Below are 15,941 nucleotides of genomic sequence, written 5' to 3' on the forward strand. Positions count from 1 at the left end.
ACACTGTATAATTGTATCAGTAGAACCATGTCAGTAGGGGGAAACTTTGTGGCCAATTCAATGTGAAATCTGCTGATTACAAATGATAGTGTGCCACCACTTAGTGGTTAAGTTATGCATTTATTAAAAGTGATACTTTTTAAACATGATTTGAGGAACGTTCCTGCCTCTTCCCTGATGACAATGCTGTTAAAGAACAAAGAGGCAAGTCAGGGGTCATGTGTATCCTATTTGTGGCTAGATTTGTATTATATATGGAGCAAAGGTTTGGTCTATTAAGTCAAATAAAATAGTTTTTTTCGTGCACCAGACATGCTTATTTCCCATATTTAAAGGTGCTCTCGTATGTGATAATAGAGAAAATGGCGGCTCAGTGAATTAAAATATTTGCCCACGATCACATCATTTGAAAACAGTTTATGGATCAAGAGCATTCCAAATAGGTTGTGCTAGTGTAGATGCCCGCCACCCTGACCAAGCCCCACTTTTGGCAGCATGGTCGGCCGGAAAGGTGAATCCCCTCCCAGCCCGGACCACCCCTATGGTGTCCCGAGCTGAAGTGACTCCCTCCTTGGAAAATCCTCCAAGTTGGATGGAAGGATTTTAGGCAGTAGAATTAGGGGATATATAAAGGGTGTAGTCACCCAAAAGGTAAGTAGCCCATTGGCTACTACCTGCCAGTACCTGTACGCCCCTAAACTCAGTATTTAGGGGCACCTCTGAACAGTGATCCTCCGATTCCTGCGACCTAAGAAGAAGGGCTAAAACGCCATGCAGCCAAGCCTGAAGACTACTGATTTGGCTGCAGCCTTACCAGCCTGTCTCCCGCGTAAAGACTCTGCAAAGAAGATGACGCCTGTCCTTCAGCCACCGACTTCCAGAAACCTGAGAAAGACTGCCTGCACTTCAATAAAGACCAGATCTCTAGAGGACAGCGGCTCTGTCAACAAAAAACCCCCTCCAAGGACTCCAGATCTAGCAGGAACCGCAACGCCTGCCCACTCTGCACCCAACGCCCACGGCCCGAGTCTGAGTGGCCCACCTGCCCAGTGACGTCTCCCCAGCGATCCTGACCTCTAACCCATCGGTGGCTGACCTCTCCTGGACTCCGGGAAGACACCTGCAGCCTCATCTCGAAGGGTCCCCCTGACCACGACTGGCTCCAGTAAAGAAATTCCGTGGTCCAAAGGCACCCCTGCATTCTCAGCCACCCCAACCCCCAACTTTGGGGAGCCCAGCTGACGGTGCCCAGGCATCCACCGACAACTCTACTTACCTCCCCAGCTGTTGGTCACCTTCTTCCAGCCTCCTAGTCCAAGCCTGCATCTTCTTTGTGTGACCAAGAGTTCCCATCCACTTGCATTGGCTGCCTGACGCCGATTTTCACCTGGCCACCCCTGTGCCGCTGGTGGTGTATGGTTGGAGCTGCCTTGTGACCCCCTCCCCTGTGCTTGCCGAAACCCACAGGGCCTGTGTCCTGAAACCGCTGGTACCTACTTGCAGCCAGCACCTCTGTGGGTGCTCCCAGTCTCCATTAACTGGCATTGGACTCAGCGACCTCTGCACCCAGCCACCACAGTGCCGCTGGTGATTTAGTATCTACCTTAGTCTGACCCTTGCCCAGTGTTGGTCTAGAACCCCGAAGACTGGATGTGTAAATCGAGTGCTTGCCTGTAAATGTGCATCATTGTTTAACTCCCATAGGGTGCATTGCTGTTCCTGATATTTGCACTAAGTGTCTATCTTTTACATTGCTAAGTTACTGCTACTGTTGATTGACACCACAAAGTATTATTAGTGTAGGAAAGTAGGATCTGCTTCTATGGTTACTCCCACTTTTTGCCAGGTGCTAAACTGTACTTGACTAGTCTGACTGGGATCCTGCTAATCAGGACCCTAGTCTATCTGCTGTCTCCCTAACTTGTTATGTTCAGTACCCAGGTACACTCCAGATTGAATACTGGGGTACCCTTATACGTCCCTAGTATATGGTACCCAGGACATAGGTACCCCAGAGGTCTCCCATGGGCTGAAGCATGCATTATGCCACCCATGATTGACCATTCCAAATGGAACTGCAGGCATGCCATTTCAGCCTTGGTAAGTTGGTGCTTGCACCACTTATTAAATATATAGGTTTCCTATATCTAGGGGCACTTAACTTAAAGCCTAGCAGGCCTTTGCAATCCTGAAGGCAGGGTGCTTGTTTCTAAGTGGGAGGGTGCCCCTGTAGGAGCAGAACACCCCTACAGCCTACGGAGTCCATTCTCCCGTGTTGTCAGTTAAGCAGCCATATACTATATAGAGGGGCACGAGTAATTTCACAATGACCATCTCGAAACTGGCTGCAACAAATCCTATCATGTTGGGTATCAAACATGTTGGAATCATACCCTCACACCGTAAACGGTGTGGAAGGTATGATTCCAAGCACTGGAAAAGCCCTCCGTTAGGTTCTGTGTTCCCGGTACCAGCCTTCTTGACCCTGACAGCACAAAATAGTTGCTGCCAACCAGAGAGACGATTCTGCCCTCCTGCTGCTGAACCAAGCTTGAGCAGGGAAAGGCAGAACAATAGGCATCCTGTCCCAGGGAAGTGTGACCACCTTCCACACAGGATTTAGTGTATTGGGGTAGGGTAGGGCAGGGTGTGTGCGCTTGCCAGCGCCACTCAGTCTACATGAGGAGCACATTTGGTGTCCCCGTGCATAGTCCAGTTCAAACCTGTCCTGGGAGCCGTTGGCTCCTGCTCTTGCGCGAACCTGGTCAAAGCACATGGGAGTAACCTCCCCGCTGTCTAGACCCTCCCATGGGAGGGTCCCCTGAATCTTCCCACCCCTTTCCCTAGGGTACTTAAGGGGTTACCTGGGTGTAGGTCCCTAGATTCGTCGTGGGATAAGATTCAGATCAGACACCACTTCTTTTACCGTCTGGGCACTTTGGACTTCGCTTGGGCCTGACTTTGTCTCCCTTCCAGTCTGCTGCATCGTCTGTGCCTGTGCATCATACAGGAACCTTCCAAGGCCTGTGAAGCATCAAAGACACTTGAAGGAATCTCCCTTGGAGTGAAGGAGCCAATCCCTTGCATTCACAGGCACCGCAAGTAGGTCGACCGATCTTCTGATCCTGAGCTACTCCGTAAAGTTGTGCAACACAGTTGGTGGTTTTCCACAGCTTCCGAAGTCTGCCCTTCCCTCTCACCAAGTTTGAGGCCAGTATCCCTTGTGGGGGTTGCAATAACCGAACCCCTGCGCACAGCGTTAACTTGCAGTTGCAAAGGCTTGTTGGCTTTCTTGCAGGAAGATGTTTGGGCTCCCAAGTAGCCCCAACCTCGAGCACCTCAAGTGACCAGCCACACCGCATCATGTGCATCGTGGCCTGCATCTTTTGGTGAGCTGCTTGAGGACTTCTTGTGACTAGTGCCTCCGGCCTGTGGGTCCACTTGAGGGTCACATTTGTTTCTTTTGAGCTCGCCTAATTGCTCGGGCGTTCCCTGATTCCCCTGCTTGTGGTGAGTCCCCTAGACCTTGCTGGTTCTGACCTTGCTCCTTTTTAACCAGCTGCGTTGGTTGCATTTGACCAGGCTTGTTGGTGCTCCCACCAGACACCGGCCCCCCAGCACTCAACATCCTTCGTGGGACAGCTTGTGCACAGCTCCTGGTCCTCCTCAGCGTCGCCTGGTCCTCACAGCTGCAGAGTCAAGGTCATAGTCACCCATCCTGCAACACCCGACATCGGAAGGCATAGTCTTCCAAGTCGCCTGGTCACTCCTGTGTGACAGTCTCTGTCCCCTCTGTTTGCAGGTACCTCTCATCTAGATTCCACCTGCGGATTCCACCGGACACTTTCTCCTCCTTCAGCAGCAGCACTTTCCTGAAGTCCTCCATTGGGTTAGACGGCGGTTTCGACACCACTTCACACGTATGCACCCGGCTTCCCTGGTGTAGGTAATGTTGGTACTAGGGTATTCACAGGGTAGGGTGGCTCTCCAACCTTCTGTCTTCCACGAGGTGTATTCAGGGTCCACTGGGAGGGTCCTTAATCTTTAAAAATCCAACTGTGAATTACACGTAGAGTTGTACGGAGCACGCGGTCGTGTTCCCACACTGCACACGCTCTCTGTGGGGTCCTACTTACATTGGGTGGTTCCTTGGATCCCCAGCACTTTTACATCCTCTCAACATTGTCTTGACCCGAGTTGTGGTTCTTATACCACTTTCTTAGTATATGATTTGGTCCCCTCCCCCCCGAGGTCCACCGTATATTACGTGCTATTTACTGTTTCTTTGCTAAAGTATTGTGTGCATTGTGTATATCTCCGGGTAGGAGATATTTCTATGTGTTAGAGAGTATTATATAATAAATACATATTTTTATAAATGCGTTGTGTGGTTCTTTTTCACTTAATCTATACTATAAGATTGCATTCTGGTAAAACAGGCTGCTTTACACTCCCTCTGGACTTATCCTGAAGGCTGCTCTCCACAGCTATCACTCGCTTAGAGAGCTTTCCAGGGTTTTCTAAGACCTCTTAAGTCACCATAAGGGTAGCTTCTCACAGTTAGTATAATGGAAAAGTATCCTTATTTTTTTTGCATACACATTCATACTGTACCTGTAAAGTATTGCTATTGTAAACTGGTACTTACCTGCAACTGAGTTTCTCTTGGTTCTAACATCAAAGTAATATTTTCATACAAAACAATTGGTCTTGGATTTAGTCTTTGAGTGTGTGCAATCATTTCTTGCCTGAGTGTTTACAACAAATGCTTCACAGCCCTCTGATAAGCCTAACTGCTCAACCACAGGTATCCTCTACTTTAGCCTCTGTAAAGCCTCTGGGGATTCACTGGATTCTGTGCACACCATACTTTACTTTGGCATAGTATATAGAGAGCCAACTTCTATAGGTCTTTTCTAACAATTTCCAAAAGTGAATAGAACCCTAGAATAATTTAGCACTCCCACTTTGCAGTGGCATTTGAATAAACCATAGGATGATACTCTATCTTTGATAGGTCCCTCAAGTTGGTGTTGGTTTTACACCCAGGTGCATGGTGACGCACAAAGACGACATTGGAAGGAACAGTAGGTCAGAAGAATATAATTATTTTCACAAGATATGTTTTGGGGGGGGGATTGAAGTGGAAAATCTTTTAGTAGGTTTAACAGATAAAACAATTTACCTTTCCTGCAATAACAATCAAATGCAGAGTTTTAACCCATGTTAATGCTTACAATGTTTTCTTTCCTGTCCTAGACTGACTCATGCCAGGGTGATCTAAGTACTTTAGCAAATGTTGTGACTTCACTAGCATCCCTGAGCAAATCGAAGGAATTGTCCCAAAGTAGCACAGAGCTTTCCATCATCGAAAGTTTAAGCAATGGTGATGCATCATTGTCAGAAATACAGGAAGATGATCCTTCAAATAGTGACGTGACCAGGTAATGCTTTTGAATATTTCCAAACTGTATTTTTTCATTGCTTTCAAAGTATAATAAAAATATTGTTTAAATCATTTGAGCTGCAAGTGTATTTATGCTCTCTGTACCATGTAAATCTCAAAATATCATACACAATATTTATTATAGATTAAGGCTGTCAACATTTTTAACATTATTAACTGCATGTTCTGAGCTGTCAGTTGTGCCTATAGGACTCTTAGATTTGTTTCAGGGGGATATCCACATTCTTATCTGTGCATACTGGTTGTGTATTTGGATCAGTGCTAAGTAGCTCATGCTGCCTATTTTTCACTGAATTTATGTGCTAAATGCATAATGAGGGCTCCTCCTATGTGATCAGGTTGATAATATTAAAGAGCTGCCTAAAGCATAGTGTAGGTGCGATAAGCAGTTTCTTATGCATATGGGACTTTAGACCAAGCAATATGTATTGTGTGTGTGTATACTAGACTTTGCGTTTGGGGCATTCTTTATTCCAAGTTTAGTTTTAGGTGTTGTGGTTGGTCGTTTATACTACACTGAGACAGTCTAGGTTGTGTAGACTTTTTTTTGGAGTCTGTGCTGTGTATCATGATGTAACTTGCATTTTTTGTATGTTCTTTATGAGTTTGTGCTTCATCTTATTTGTATATGATGTTCATTTGCTAATGAGCAGTCTTTACCATCTCCTGCTGGATATTATATGCTTTATGCTGGGTATTATATCCTTTGTATTATTTGGTGTTCAGTATATGATGATGCCGAGCAGTCTGCGCTGCTCAAAATATAAAATGGCAAAAACTTACATTTGCATGTCGATGCTGGGGATTGTACACGGAGCACTCTTCGTTGTATTTTGCTTTCTGTGTAGCCTTTATGGGCGCTGCATGCTGTATTTTCTGAGTTGTCATTTTTGTGTCTCATAAATTTTTAGGCCGAACCTAGGCAGTGCATGTGCGGTCTCTAGAGCCATGCTGTATCTACTCTTTGGGCTTTCACCACGCCCGCCGCTTTTCATTGGTACCTTCATCTGCCTTTCAGAATTCCTTTAGTTTCTTTGTAGAATTGTTCACATTTGTCCTGCCTTGTGGCTCTTTTGTTCCCGCCCTGTAGATTGGCCTTGTTACATGGATCCGTTCCCTTTAGGCCATTTGTTAGTTTCGGCGTTCTACTTTTTCTTTCCACTGCCTCCTCGCCTCAGTTTCTCTTGCTTGTTTTATATTCAGATCGAGAATCCTGCCTTCAGCGCTCTGCCTGCTTTCTACGCAGCCCCTTAATTTCCAGCAGAGCTGCGCTGAGAAAGCATGATTCTTTGTTGATTGATGTGTTGAAGAGGCTTTAATAATAACGCTAGACCGCGTGTTAACTATGATCATGTCTAGGGACCGTTCTTTTTCGTGACTATCTGTGAATTTAAAAGCAAAAGGGGAAAGTGGAGTATTTGCAAAAGTGCCTACCGCTGGCAATCGCTCGGTGCTGCATTCTAGTTTATATTTGTTGCCTGCTATGGTGACTCCCTACACAGTGGCTACTCATCTGTACATCAGAATGGGCCTAAAGCTGTCAGAATCTCTGCTTAAACATGGGCGTGGCAAAACTGTTGAACAGAACCAATTTCAAGATGGCCGCCACGTCATAACTATAGAGAATAGCCTGGCCAAAGATGGCGAACTCACAGACTGCTGTAAATATAATGTCATATTCTAGCTGCCCTGCTTTTGCACATCATCAGCCATTGCTGGGAAAGTGTTTACTCTGTAACGCGAGTCCTACTGGGGGCCTCCCATACCGATTGTTGGAGGATGCTGAGGATGCCGGGGAAGCCAGAGCTCAGCTTTGTAAGTTCCAAAAGGATAGGTGGGCGGCTGAAGAGTGGAGGGGCATAACTATCTAAAACTGCAAGTTCTAACACGCACGGGGGGCGACAGTAAAAAAAATAAAAAATAGACTAGACTTAGTCATCTGGAATGTCCCACGCAAAGGTTTTTTTCCCCACGAGCCACAGCGTACAGCCTCAGTTGTTAAGGACGGCAAGGCTACAACCTTGATGATGCTCTGGTTAGGCAGCACTTGCAGTTCTCATGTGTCGGAGCAACTGGTAGCTCCTGGATCTGAGAAGTGGCATATAGGCCACATAATGAAAGGAGAAGAACTCCAAATATTAGGGGTTCAGCCAGGGCACAATTCCTATACAAAGAAGTATGGGGGACTAACTAAGTCAGGCAGTATGAAGTGACATGTCGCGCAACATCATGGTGCATGACATCGCGCATGGCATCACAGGAAGTGGCATCACAACCCATGTCCTCACAGGAGGTGACATCACAACAAGTGACATCAGATCTTAAGACTGCACATATGTTAGCAAGTTTATTATGAGCACATTTGCGTGCATTATAGTGTTTTACAAATGAGATTTTACGTCAGTTTGTGCCAAAAAAGTGACGCAACCTCAACGCTAAATCTGGGCCTCAACTTAAATATTTATTTTCTAAAACCCTGCCACATAGAATTTGGCAACAAATTGAAATGTGGCTGTAAATGTGTTCTGCTTAATTGGTTGCAGTCTGCATGTTGTTGGTTTAAGGCACCTGTTGCAGAGCTTTTTGCGTGGCCACTAAATCTCAGGGAATAATAATAATTGTAAGAGAACTCTGGAGGTTAACATACTTGCTGGAGATATGTGTTTTGAGTTTTGAAACAAAATAGCATTGAGGACTAATATGTCTCATGCAGAGCACATTATGTAGCACGCAGCTGACAGATTTTAATTTTATGTAAAATGGGTTAATGCTTTTAACACGGATTCTTTTGTTACTTTCAGTTCATAAAGGGTGAACCAATCTAATATAGCACAGTGATTTATGACAGACATGTGACTCCTACACCTTGTAGCCCTCCTTTACATTGATTTACACACTTATACGATTTGTAAATGTAGATTGTGTATGTGTAATCTAAAGTGTTCTGACACCGTGCAGTTGGATAAATAGCGCTATAAAAGAGGTAGTCCTAGCAGTTCTAAAATGTCAGGGGACGCAGGCGACACTGACAATCCCAAAAGACCCAGAGTGAGAAAGCAATAGGATAGGATAGATTGCTAACCTGTAGCGCCCTTCAATCAGTGAGAACTACCAGTCCAAATATGCCATGAGGTACTTTTCTATATTGCAGGTAGAATACCCCGGGGCAGCAGGTGGTAGTTCTAGTCCCAGAGTACCTATGGGCATGATACATGTGCCTCCTGATGGATGCACATGCCTTCAAAATGATGCCAAAAGATCCCTTTTTTATTGCCATGCTGCAGCGCATCCACTTTTTGCCGAAGCTGTTTATTGTCAGAAGGCATTGCCAAAACCAATAAGTCCCAAATGTGACACCTACCGTCTTTGCAGATGCTGTTTTCCTTAGCTCTGGAATCCTCTCCGGCGAGTTAAAAGTTGTTACAGCTGCAGATTGCTCTGCTAACCACTCTGCCCCAGCTCCACAAGCTTTTAGGAGGCTTCTTACACAAGAACATTTATGCGGCATCATACCAACCTTAAAGAAAAAAAATGTATGAGTGGCATTCACACATATATGAATGGCCTGGGTCCTTCGCTTGCTATTCTACATCAGTAATTCTCCTCCCCTTCTTCTCTCCCGCCCCTTGGGCATTAACAGACATGACACAACATGTTGGGCATAGTGTGACTTCGCAAAACAGACTCTTCAGTTTTGCCATTTACATGTTGTGGTCTGTGTGACATGTATTTCCAGTAGGAGTGTTGGTATCTTAGATGATACGTCCTATTGCTGCGTCTGTCAGATTTAGCATGCTGTAAGCCTTTGGAAAGTTAATTGGCCTAATCCTGCACAATTGGTATATGCACTCACCGCGTACACAAAACACACTCTGTAAATAGTGTATCGTGAGATTAGTGCGGCCAGACACAGACTGTTAACAATGCTGCAAGAACAGTCTGAAATAGAAGATTACTATATCATGTCACTTCACCTTTTCAATAAGGATTTTTGAAACTTTCTCTAAAATGTACGCATTTAATCTAGGTGGTGTAATGTGTCTGGTTCACGCTGCTCATCTGTACCTCCCACTCCCACCAACCCTGTCACGTTTCCCTCACATTCCCACTGCTACCTCTCCTCTCTCCTTCACACTTCCCCCTCACTCCCACTGCCCTTCTCATCTCTCCCTCACACTCCCACCTCTCATTCTACACTCCCACTGCCCCCTCTCATCTCGCACTCCCACTGCCCCCTCTCATCCTCTCCACACACTCCCTATCTCCTCTCTGTACTGCCTGCTTATGTATAGTGCTTTCCTGTAGTTCCTCACATTGTGCACTCGTCCACCCCTTGCCACCCACCTTCTCTAAGTGCCCTTCCCACTCATCGAGGGTCCTGCTCTTACTTGTACTCAAAAACTGGTAGATGTGCACAGCCGGGCTCTTTCCTTGCTCACACCTTTGGCTCACACACCTCTCAGTTCAGTGCCCATTCTCGATGCCCTCCGTCAGCTGGAGCGTGGTCATTGCCTATCTGAACACCTGCCCTACTTTAAGGTGAATAAAGCTTCTTTGGGAAGAGCAACCAGCCCCTCTCTCATCCCTCTCTCTCTCAGGTCTTTTTCCTGCCTCTCTCATGTGGTTGACTTCAGGTCTTTGAGCACAGTTCCTTTGTCGTGCCTTTTCAAGTTCCAAGTTTGTCGCCTGCTCTCCCCTTCTTTCTCTCTTTCACACACACTCTTTCTGCTCCTCTGTCTAGAGCTCATTCACCACTTCGTGCACAAACTACCTTATCCTCTCTGTCTTCCTTTCTATTCTGTGCAGCTTTTAACCTTATCTATCCATCATTCCCTTTAATTCCACTACACATATCCACTCTATGCCACAGAATTTTACCCCACACAATTCCACAACTAACAATTCCAATCCAACCCACATAATTCCACTTCACACCACATACAGCCATTCCAGTCCAAACCAAAGCACATGGGTAAAATACATTGTCATTTACAACACCAATAGTGCTAACTCTCGCAAATTCCAGAACTATTGTTATTGAAACTTATATAGCGCACTATACCCGAGGGTGTCAAAGCGCTAGCAGAGAGCACCCAGCAATGGCTGAAAACAAAGAAACCCATGACTAAGGAAGATGGAGAGAGAGAAAAGCCAAGTTTTTAAAAGAGATGGCTTCTGATATGTACATAGGCAGGGTGTTCCATAGTTTGGCAGCCGCCAGTCGGAAGGACTGAACTCCCCATCTGGCCGTGCGGACTCTAGGAACTAACACCTGGCTACGAGATGAAGGTCTGAGGGACCTGCTCGGGAAATACTTCCGAAAGAGGGTTTTAAGCTAGAAAGAGCCGGTCTTATGCAAATCTTTAAAAAAAGCATACTGAGATACTTAAAGATAATCCTTTTATTTTAATGGAAATCTATTGGCATTGCCAATGCTTGTTTTGAAAGTATATGCATATATTCTGTGTTGTAAATGGAAATGGTACAATACATACAAGTATTACGAGCAGCCTGTGTGTGTGGTTTCTTTTCGTTCTCATTTTATTCTAATGGTAGATTTTTCACTGCATAAGCACCATTTAACAATATGTGTTGGACTGTATGCTCTTTTGAATGTTAGCTACCATGTTCTACACTTTGTATGAAGTCTTGTGGCGCTCCATGTACTGTGTTTGTACTCTTTGTAGCTTGTGTGTACAGTGTTATTATATTGTTGCCATTTTTGTAACACTATTTCCATGGCCTCTGAGTGCATTGTGAAATTGGTTGTATTTTCATGGTGCACTAGGAAGGCCATCTGTCATTTTTGTCAGATGTGATAGATTTGTGGGAACCGAACCTGACACCTTTGCTGCCTCATGCCACAGCTCAAATTTCCCAGCATAGTCGATGCTACATTATCTATACACTGATCTATATTGTTTATGGTACATTGTACTGTGAGCAATATGTGCACAAAGATCTGTCACGTGCACATGGCCCTGAGAACTGTTTGAGACTGCAAGGCCCCAACTGCTACGTGCGTAACCGTGCTTCTTCGTTTAGGAGTCTCCGACGGGAAAAGGCAGACGTTATCCTGAATATTTCCAAATCCTCTGATGCCTTCTCCCCCACTGAATCTGCTCTTCTGCCCCATGGAAACCATCCTTGAAGATGCTGGAGCTCAATCAGAAAGCAGCTCTCATGTGCTGGCCATCTTGAGGGATCTACCACCACATACATACATACACACACACCCCTCACCACACACACACACACACACCCCACACCACATGGCCTGATTCAGAAACGTAGCTTACACTTTTGAGTACCTCTACTATTTTTAGCTATTCACAAGTGGCAACCAGCGCAGGCCAAATCATAGGCCTTTTTTTTCCCCTTATGGCGGTTGGGGGATTAAACAAGAGGTCAACAAGAGTGTGGGAGGGGAATAAGCAACAGACATGGTGGCTGGCGGGGGAAGAAGCATGTGAAACTGAACAGCACCTGCATCATTTGAGGAGGTCTGGAGCGCCATGACTGTGATGTCAATACTAAACGCACTGGTTAAAAGAAAAAGAAAGCATTTGGGGAGGTTAGACAAGCAGAACTTAAGAAAGCTTACAGCGGGGCAAGCATCGACAAGTGGAGAGCAAAAAAAAGCATGGATACTGTATTTATGCATTTTTATCTACCTTTGGCTCACGTGGAAGGAAAAAGAGGCGTCGTGGAGACTATATTCCTTTCCCCTTTGCAAGTTTCAAGTCAGTTTCAGCATTTTTCTGCTGGCAGAGACCAGGACAGCTGTCTGAGAGTGGGGACTGAGCCTCCAAGCCAACCCCTTGTTCAACTGGCACCAAAACATTATTAATTATTGGTACACCATCACTAGCAACAAGGCATAGGTCAGGGGCGCATGTAGAGTTGTCTTGGGTGACGAGCATTGAAAAGCCTTTGCAGCCGCGTGCTGAGGTTGGAAGTAGTGGGCTGGTGGGGGGGGGGGGGGGGGGCATACAAAGTACACAAAACAATTCCTCTGCAATTAGCACAGCACTGCCAAAATGGAACCTAGGGTTCACTGCTTGTGGCTGAGACCTCACCAAACAGCAAAGTGTGTTAAACCACAGGCATAGTGGAGTGGGTTGGAAGGGGTAGAATAAATAGTACCTCAATTGCGTCAGGAGCAGCGCACAAGCATTGATTAAGTTAAATCAATCTGTGCTTGGTCCGTGCTCCACAGCAATTATCGGAAGAGATGTTTCGGCTGGACTAGCCCATTAGGGACGCTGAAATGGCAAGTAATGGGCGGACTCCAAGCTCTTTTTGTAAATACTAGTGTCTTGCATGCTTTCTCAGACTCGACCCTAAGCCAGCACCACACATGGTCATACACTGGTACTGCAAAACCCTCCTATAGAAAATGATCGGGGTACGGAATATTTATTGAAACCTCCATAGGAAATGTTATGATAAATTATTTAAAATAGTTAAATATGAATAAATATAGTTTAATGTTAAAAAAGTACTTATTTATTTGTAGAATATTTTAATACCCTATTTTGAATTTTAAAAATATTGTAACGATTTTTATTTAAATATAGCTAATTAATTTGGATTCTATGCATCACTTTTAATAATGCATTTAAAAAATATCTTTTTTTAGGTCGAGCCTGGGCAGCGTATGTGCTGCTCTGCAGCATTGAAATATGGAAAAGAAGCCCCACCCACTCTCCGCCCATATTTGTCATTGGCCTGTGTCATTGTCCTTTTCAATGCTGGCTTCCAATTCCTTAATATGCTTGTTACTCCCTCATTAGTACCGTCTTGTCTTCATTTGTAACCTCTCATGAGGACTGGCCCTTTTACTTTGGTTGTTTCACGGTACATCTTTAGTCTGGAAGCACTATTTTCTTTAATGCGTTTCTCCTACTGCAGGCACTACATGCTCTCCTGCAATATTCAGCACATTCAGTGTGTCACGCGCACTTTCACAGGGTGCTTTTACAAAAAAAGTATTTGTCAACTTGACAAACAAATGCTTTTTTTGGTAAAAGCACCCGATACCACACTTTCAGTTTAATAAAGGCCTCAGACCTTTCTTTAGACACAGCTTGTCTAAAGAAAGGTGTGTGGCCTCTATTAACGTGAAAGCGCAGCATGGGGCGCTTGTAAACAACAAGCATTTGCAATCAGTAGTGTAAATGACAATGCCTTTTATTATTGCAGGTTTTTTAAACATAAATAAAAGGCATTGTCATTTACAATGCCACTAGCTCAAAATCTCGCAATTGTGAGACCTATTGCATTGCAAATGCCTGTTTTCTTTAGATAAGAATTTAAATAATTCAAATAATTTAAACTTCAGAAAGGCGGTGCGTAAACATGCACTTTGTACTTATAGTCCTTGCTTACAAGAAGCAAGGCTGGCAGTTTAACAGGCACTGTTACTGCCAGCCTTGCTTGTCATAAGCAACAACTATAAATATAAAGTGCGTGTTTACGCACCGCTTGCAGGTTTTCAAAACACATAAATGAAAGGCATTGTAATTTACAATGCCAATAGCTCAAACTCTCGCAAATGCGGGACCTATTACATTGCAAATGCTTGTTCTACTGGTAACTGCTCTATGAAGTACATCCCAACATTCCGCTTTTGCTCCCAATGCCTTCACAATAACTACTTATTTTGCACCTAACAGTCCGTACAACAACCTGCCATTTCTAAACACTGTAAATAACAGGTGTTATTGGTACCAAGTGATTAATATTCTATTAACTATCTTTGGAAGGATAAAAGATAAGGTAACCTTAGATGGATGCAAATTCATTACCTGCAGGTCGCCGTGTGGGTCAGTAGTTATCATAAAACTCAATGAGCCAACGTGCCGCCCTTGCCACATACTTTAGCCATAATGACATCAACAGATTGAATAACCTAAAATCCCTTTCCTGTTTGGAGATATCATTCACCACCACACCATGTCCTGCTCATATGGATTTATGTCCCCCAAAGGCTGTATCAAAAATGCATCTAATTTTATCTTTATTTTCAAAATCTTACGTTGCACGAGCCACACCCAACAAATGGGTGCACAATGTTTGCAGTGCTGTACCACAAATCCCCTATACTCCCCATTTCTCAGGGCCCAAACATGACAGCAAGCCAAAACCACACTATTATGAAATGTGAGGGCCAAATACACTAGCAGGAGGCCAAACCCACATTATTGTGAAAATTGGTGGCTCCATACATTCGCAGCAGATGAAAGTGTCATTATCTTAAAGTTTAGGATATTCCAATTTGGGGTGTCGTGGCAAATATTGTGTGGGTGGCAGTAATATCCTGAACTTCTTAGTATGTGTTTCGGAGAAACCATGTTAGTTAACATCACGCCAATGGGCAACAGAGAACATTGTATTGGAATATAAAAGATTACACAAAATGCAAGGATAATTAACAAAATAAAATTCTACAAAAAAAAGAAGATAAAACCAGTAAGGATGCTGCTTTTCCCGATCACTCAATTCGCAAACACTCACCTGCTGACCAGACTCAATCAAGCCCTAAAACATAAAAAAATGGGCTGAATAACTCCTGAAGGAATGATCATTAAACATACAAACGGTGATAGGATAAATTCTTGCAGTAAGTCTAACCACTGGCAGTTGCTCGGGTTAGCATTTCAACCCATCATCCTTTTACCCACCATGCTACCTCAGTTTGGATCCAGCCATATGCAAATCAGTCTTGACCCTGTCCAATCGGAACAATCCAGCCCAAACTGCCAGATCAGGTTCTTTCTAAGCCAAAACACATGTAAGCCAAGACTGGCTTTGCCCTTTTTGGGGCTCTTCAGTCAAGTGTAGCTTGGTTGCAGTGGCACAGTAAGCAAGGAACTCACATCTGGGCATACCCATGGCCACTTAAGGCATTGTATCAAACACACTAAAGGTGGCAGGAGGAATGCTAGCAATGAGTCTAGCCACTGGCAATTATTTGCAGTAGCATTCCAACCCACTGTTCTTTTTCCCACCATTGTGAGGATCATTATACAAAGTAAATGGAGTAGAGAAGGTCAGAATCAACTCTCAAGCGGAACTTGTTGGTCAGTAAGGGACAAGTAAAAGATAAAGTCTGATTGTAACTTTTGGCTTTCTGCACTAGTGGATTTTCCAGCAGTGACATCTACACACTGGCGCATCCACACTGTCAGTGTTTCCCAATGAGTTAAGCAGGTGATTGTAGCTGAACAGCCTTCAATATATTGCCAGATGTTATGATCTCAATGCACCTGGAACAGGTAACCAAGGCTGTTTTCTAATGAAGGGACATGTGTGATCAAATGCCCTGGCACCTTTGATTAACCACTAAGTTGAATAGAATTCTGTTTTAAAAGGTTTGAGGGAATTTGAGTATGCTTCAACAAAAGAAAATGCCTGTCTGTGTGGGAGAAAGAAATATTGTTATGACTGCAATCTACAGCATGGATGATAT

At 44.4% G+C, this 15,941-nt stretch overlaps 1 protein-coding gene across 4 annotated transcripts in view; it reads left to right on the forward strand.

The window, feature by feature from the left end:
* The window catches only part of NR2C1 (nuclear receptor subfamily 2 group C member 1), a 358,243-nt gene that overhangs the window by 138,910 nt on the left and 203,392 nt on the right, over positions 1-15,941 (forward strand). For all 4 annotated transcript variants that reach the window (XM_085653389.1, XM_085653391.1, XM_085653392.1 and 1 more), the window contains one exon: positions 5,260-5,444. In XM_085653389.1, the coding sequence (XP_085509515.1) occupies positions 5,260-5,444 (185 nt within the window). The remainder of the gene's footprint in view (positions 1-5,259; positions 5,445-15,941) is intronic.

The sequence above is a fragment of the Triturus cristatus genome, chromosome 4_1 (genome assembly GCF_964204655.1).
Source record: "Triturus cristatus chromosome 4_1, aTriCri1.1, whole genome shotgun sequence".
In the NCBI taxonomy this organism is placed as follows: domain Eukaryota; kingdom Metazoa; phylum Chordata; class Amphibia; order Caudata; family Salamandridae; genus Triturus; species Triturus cristatus.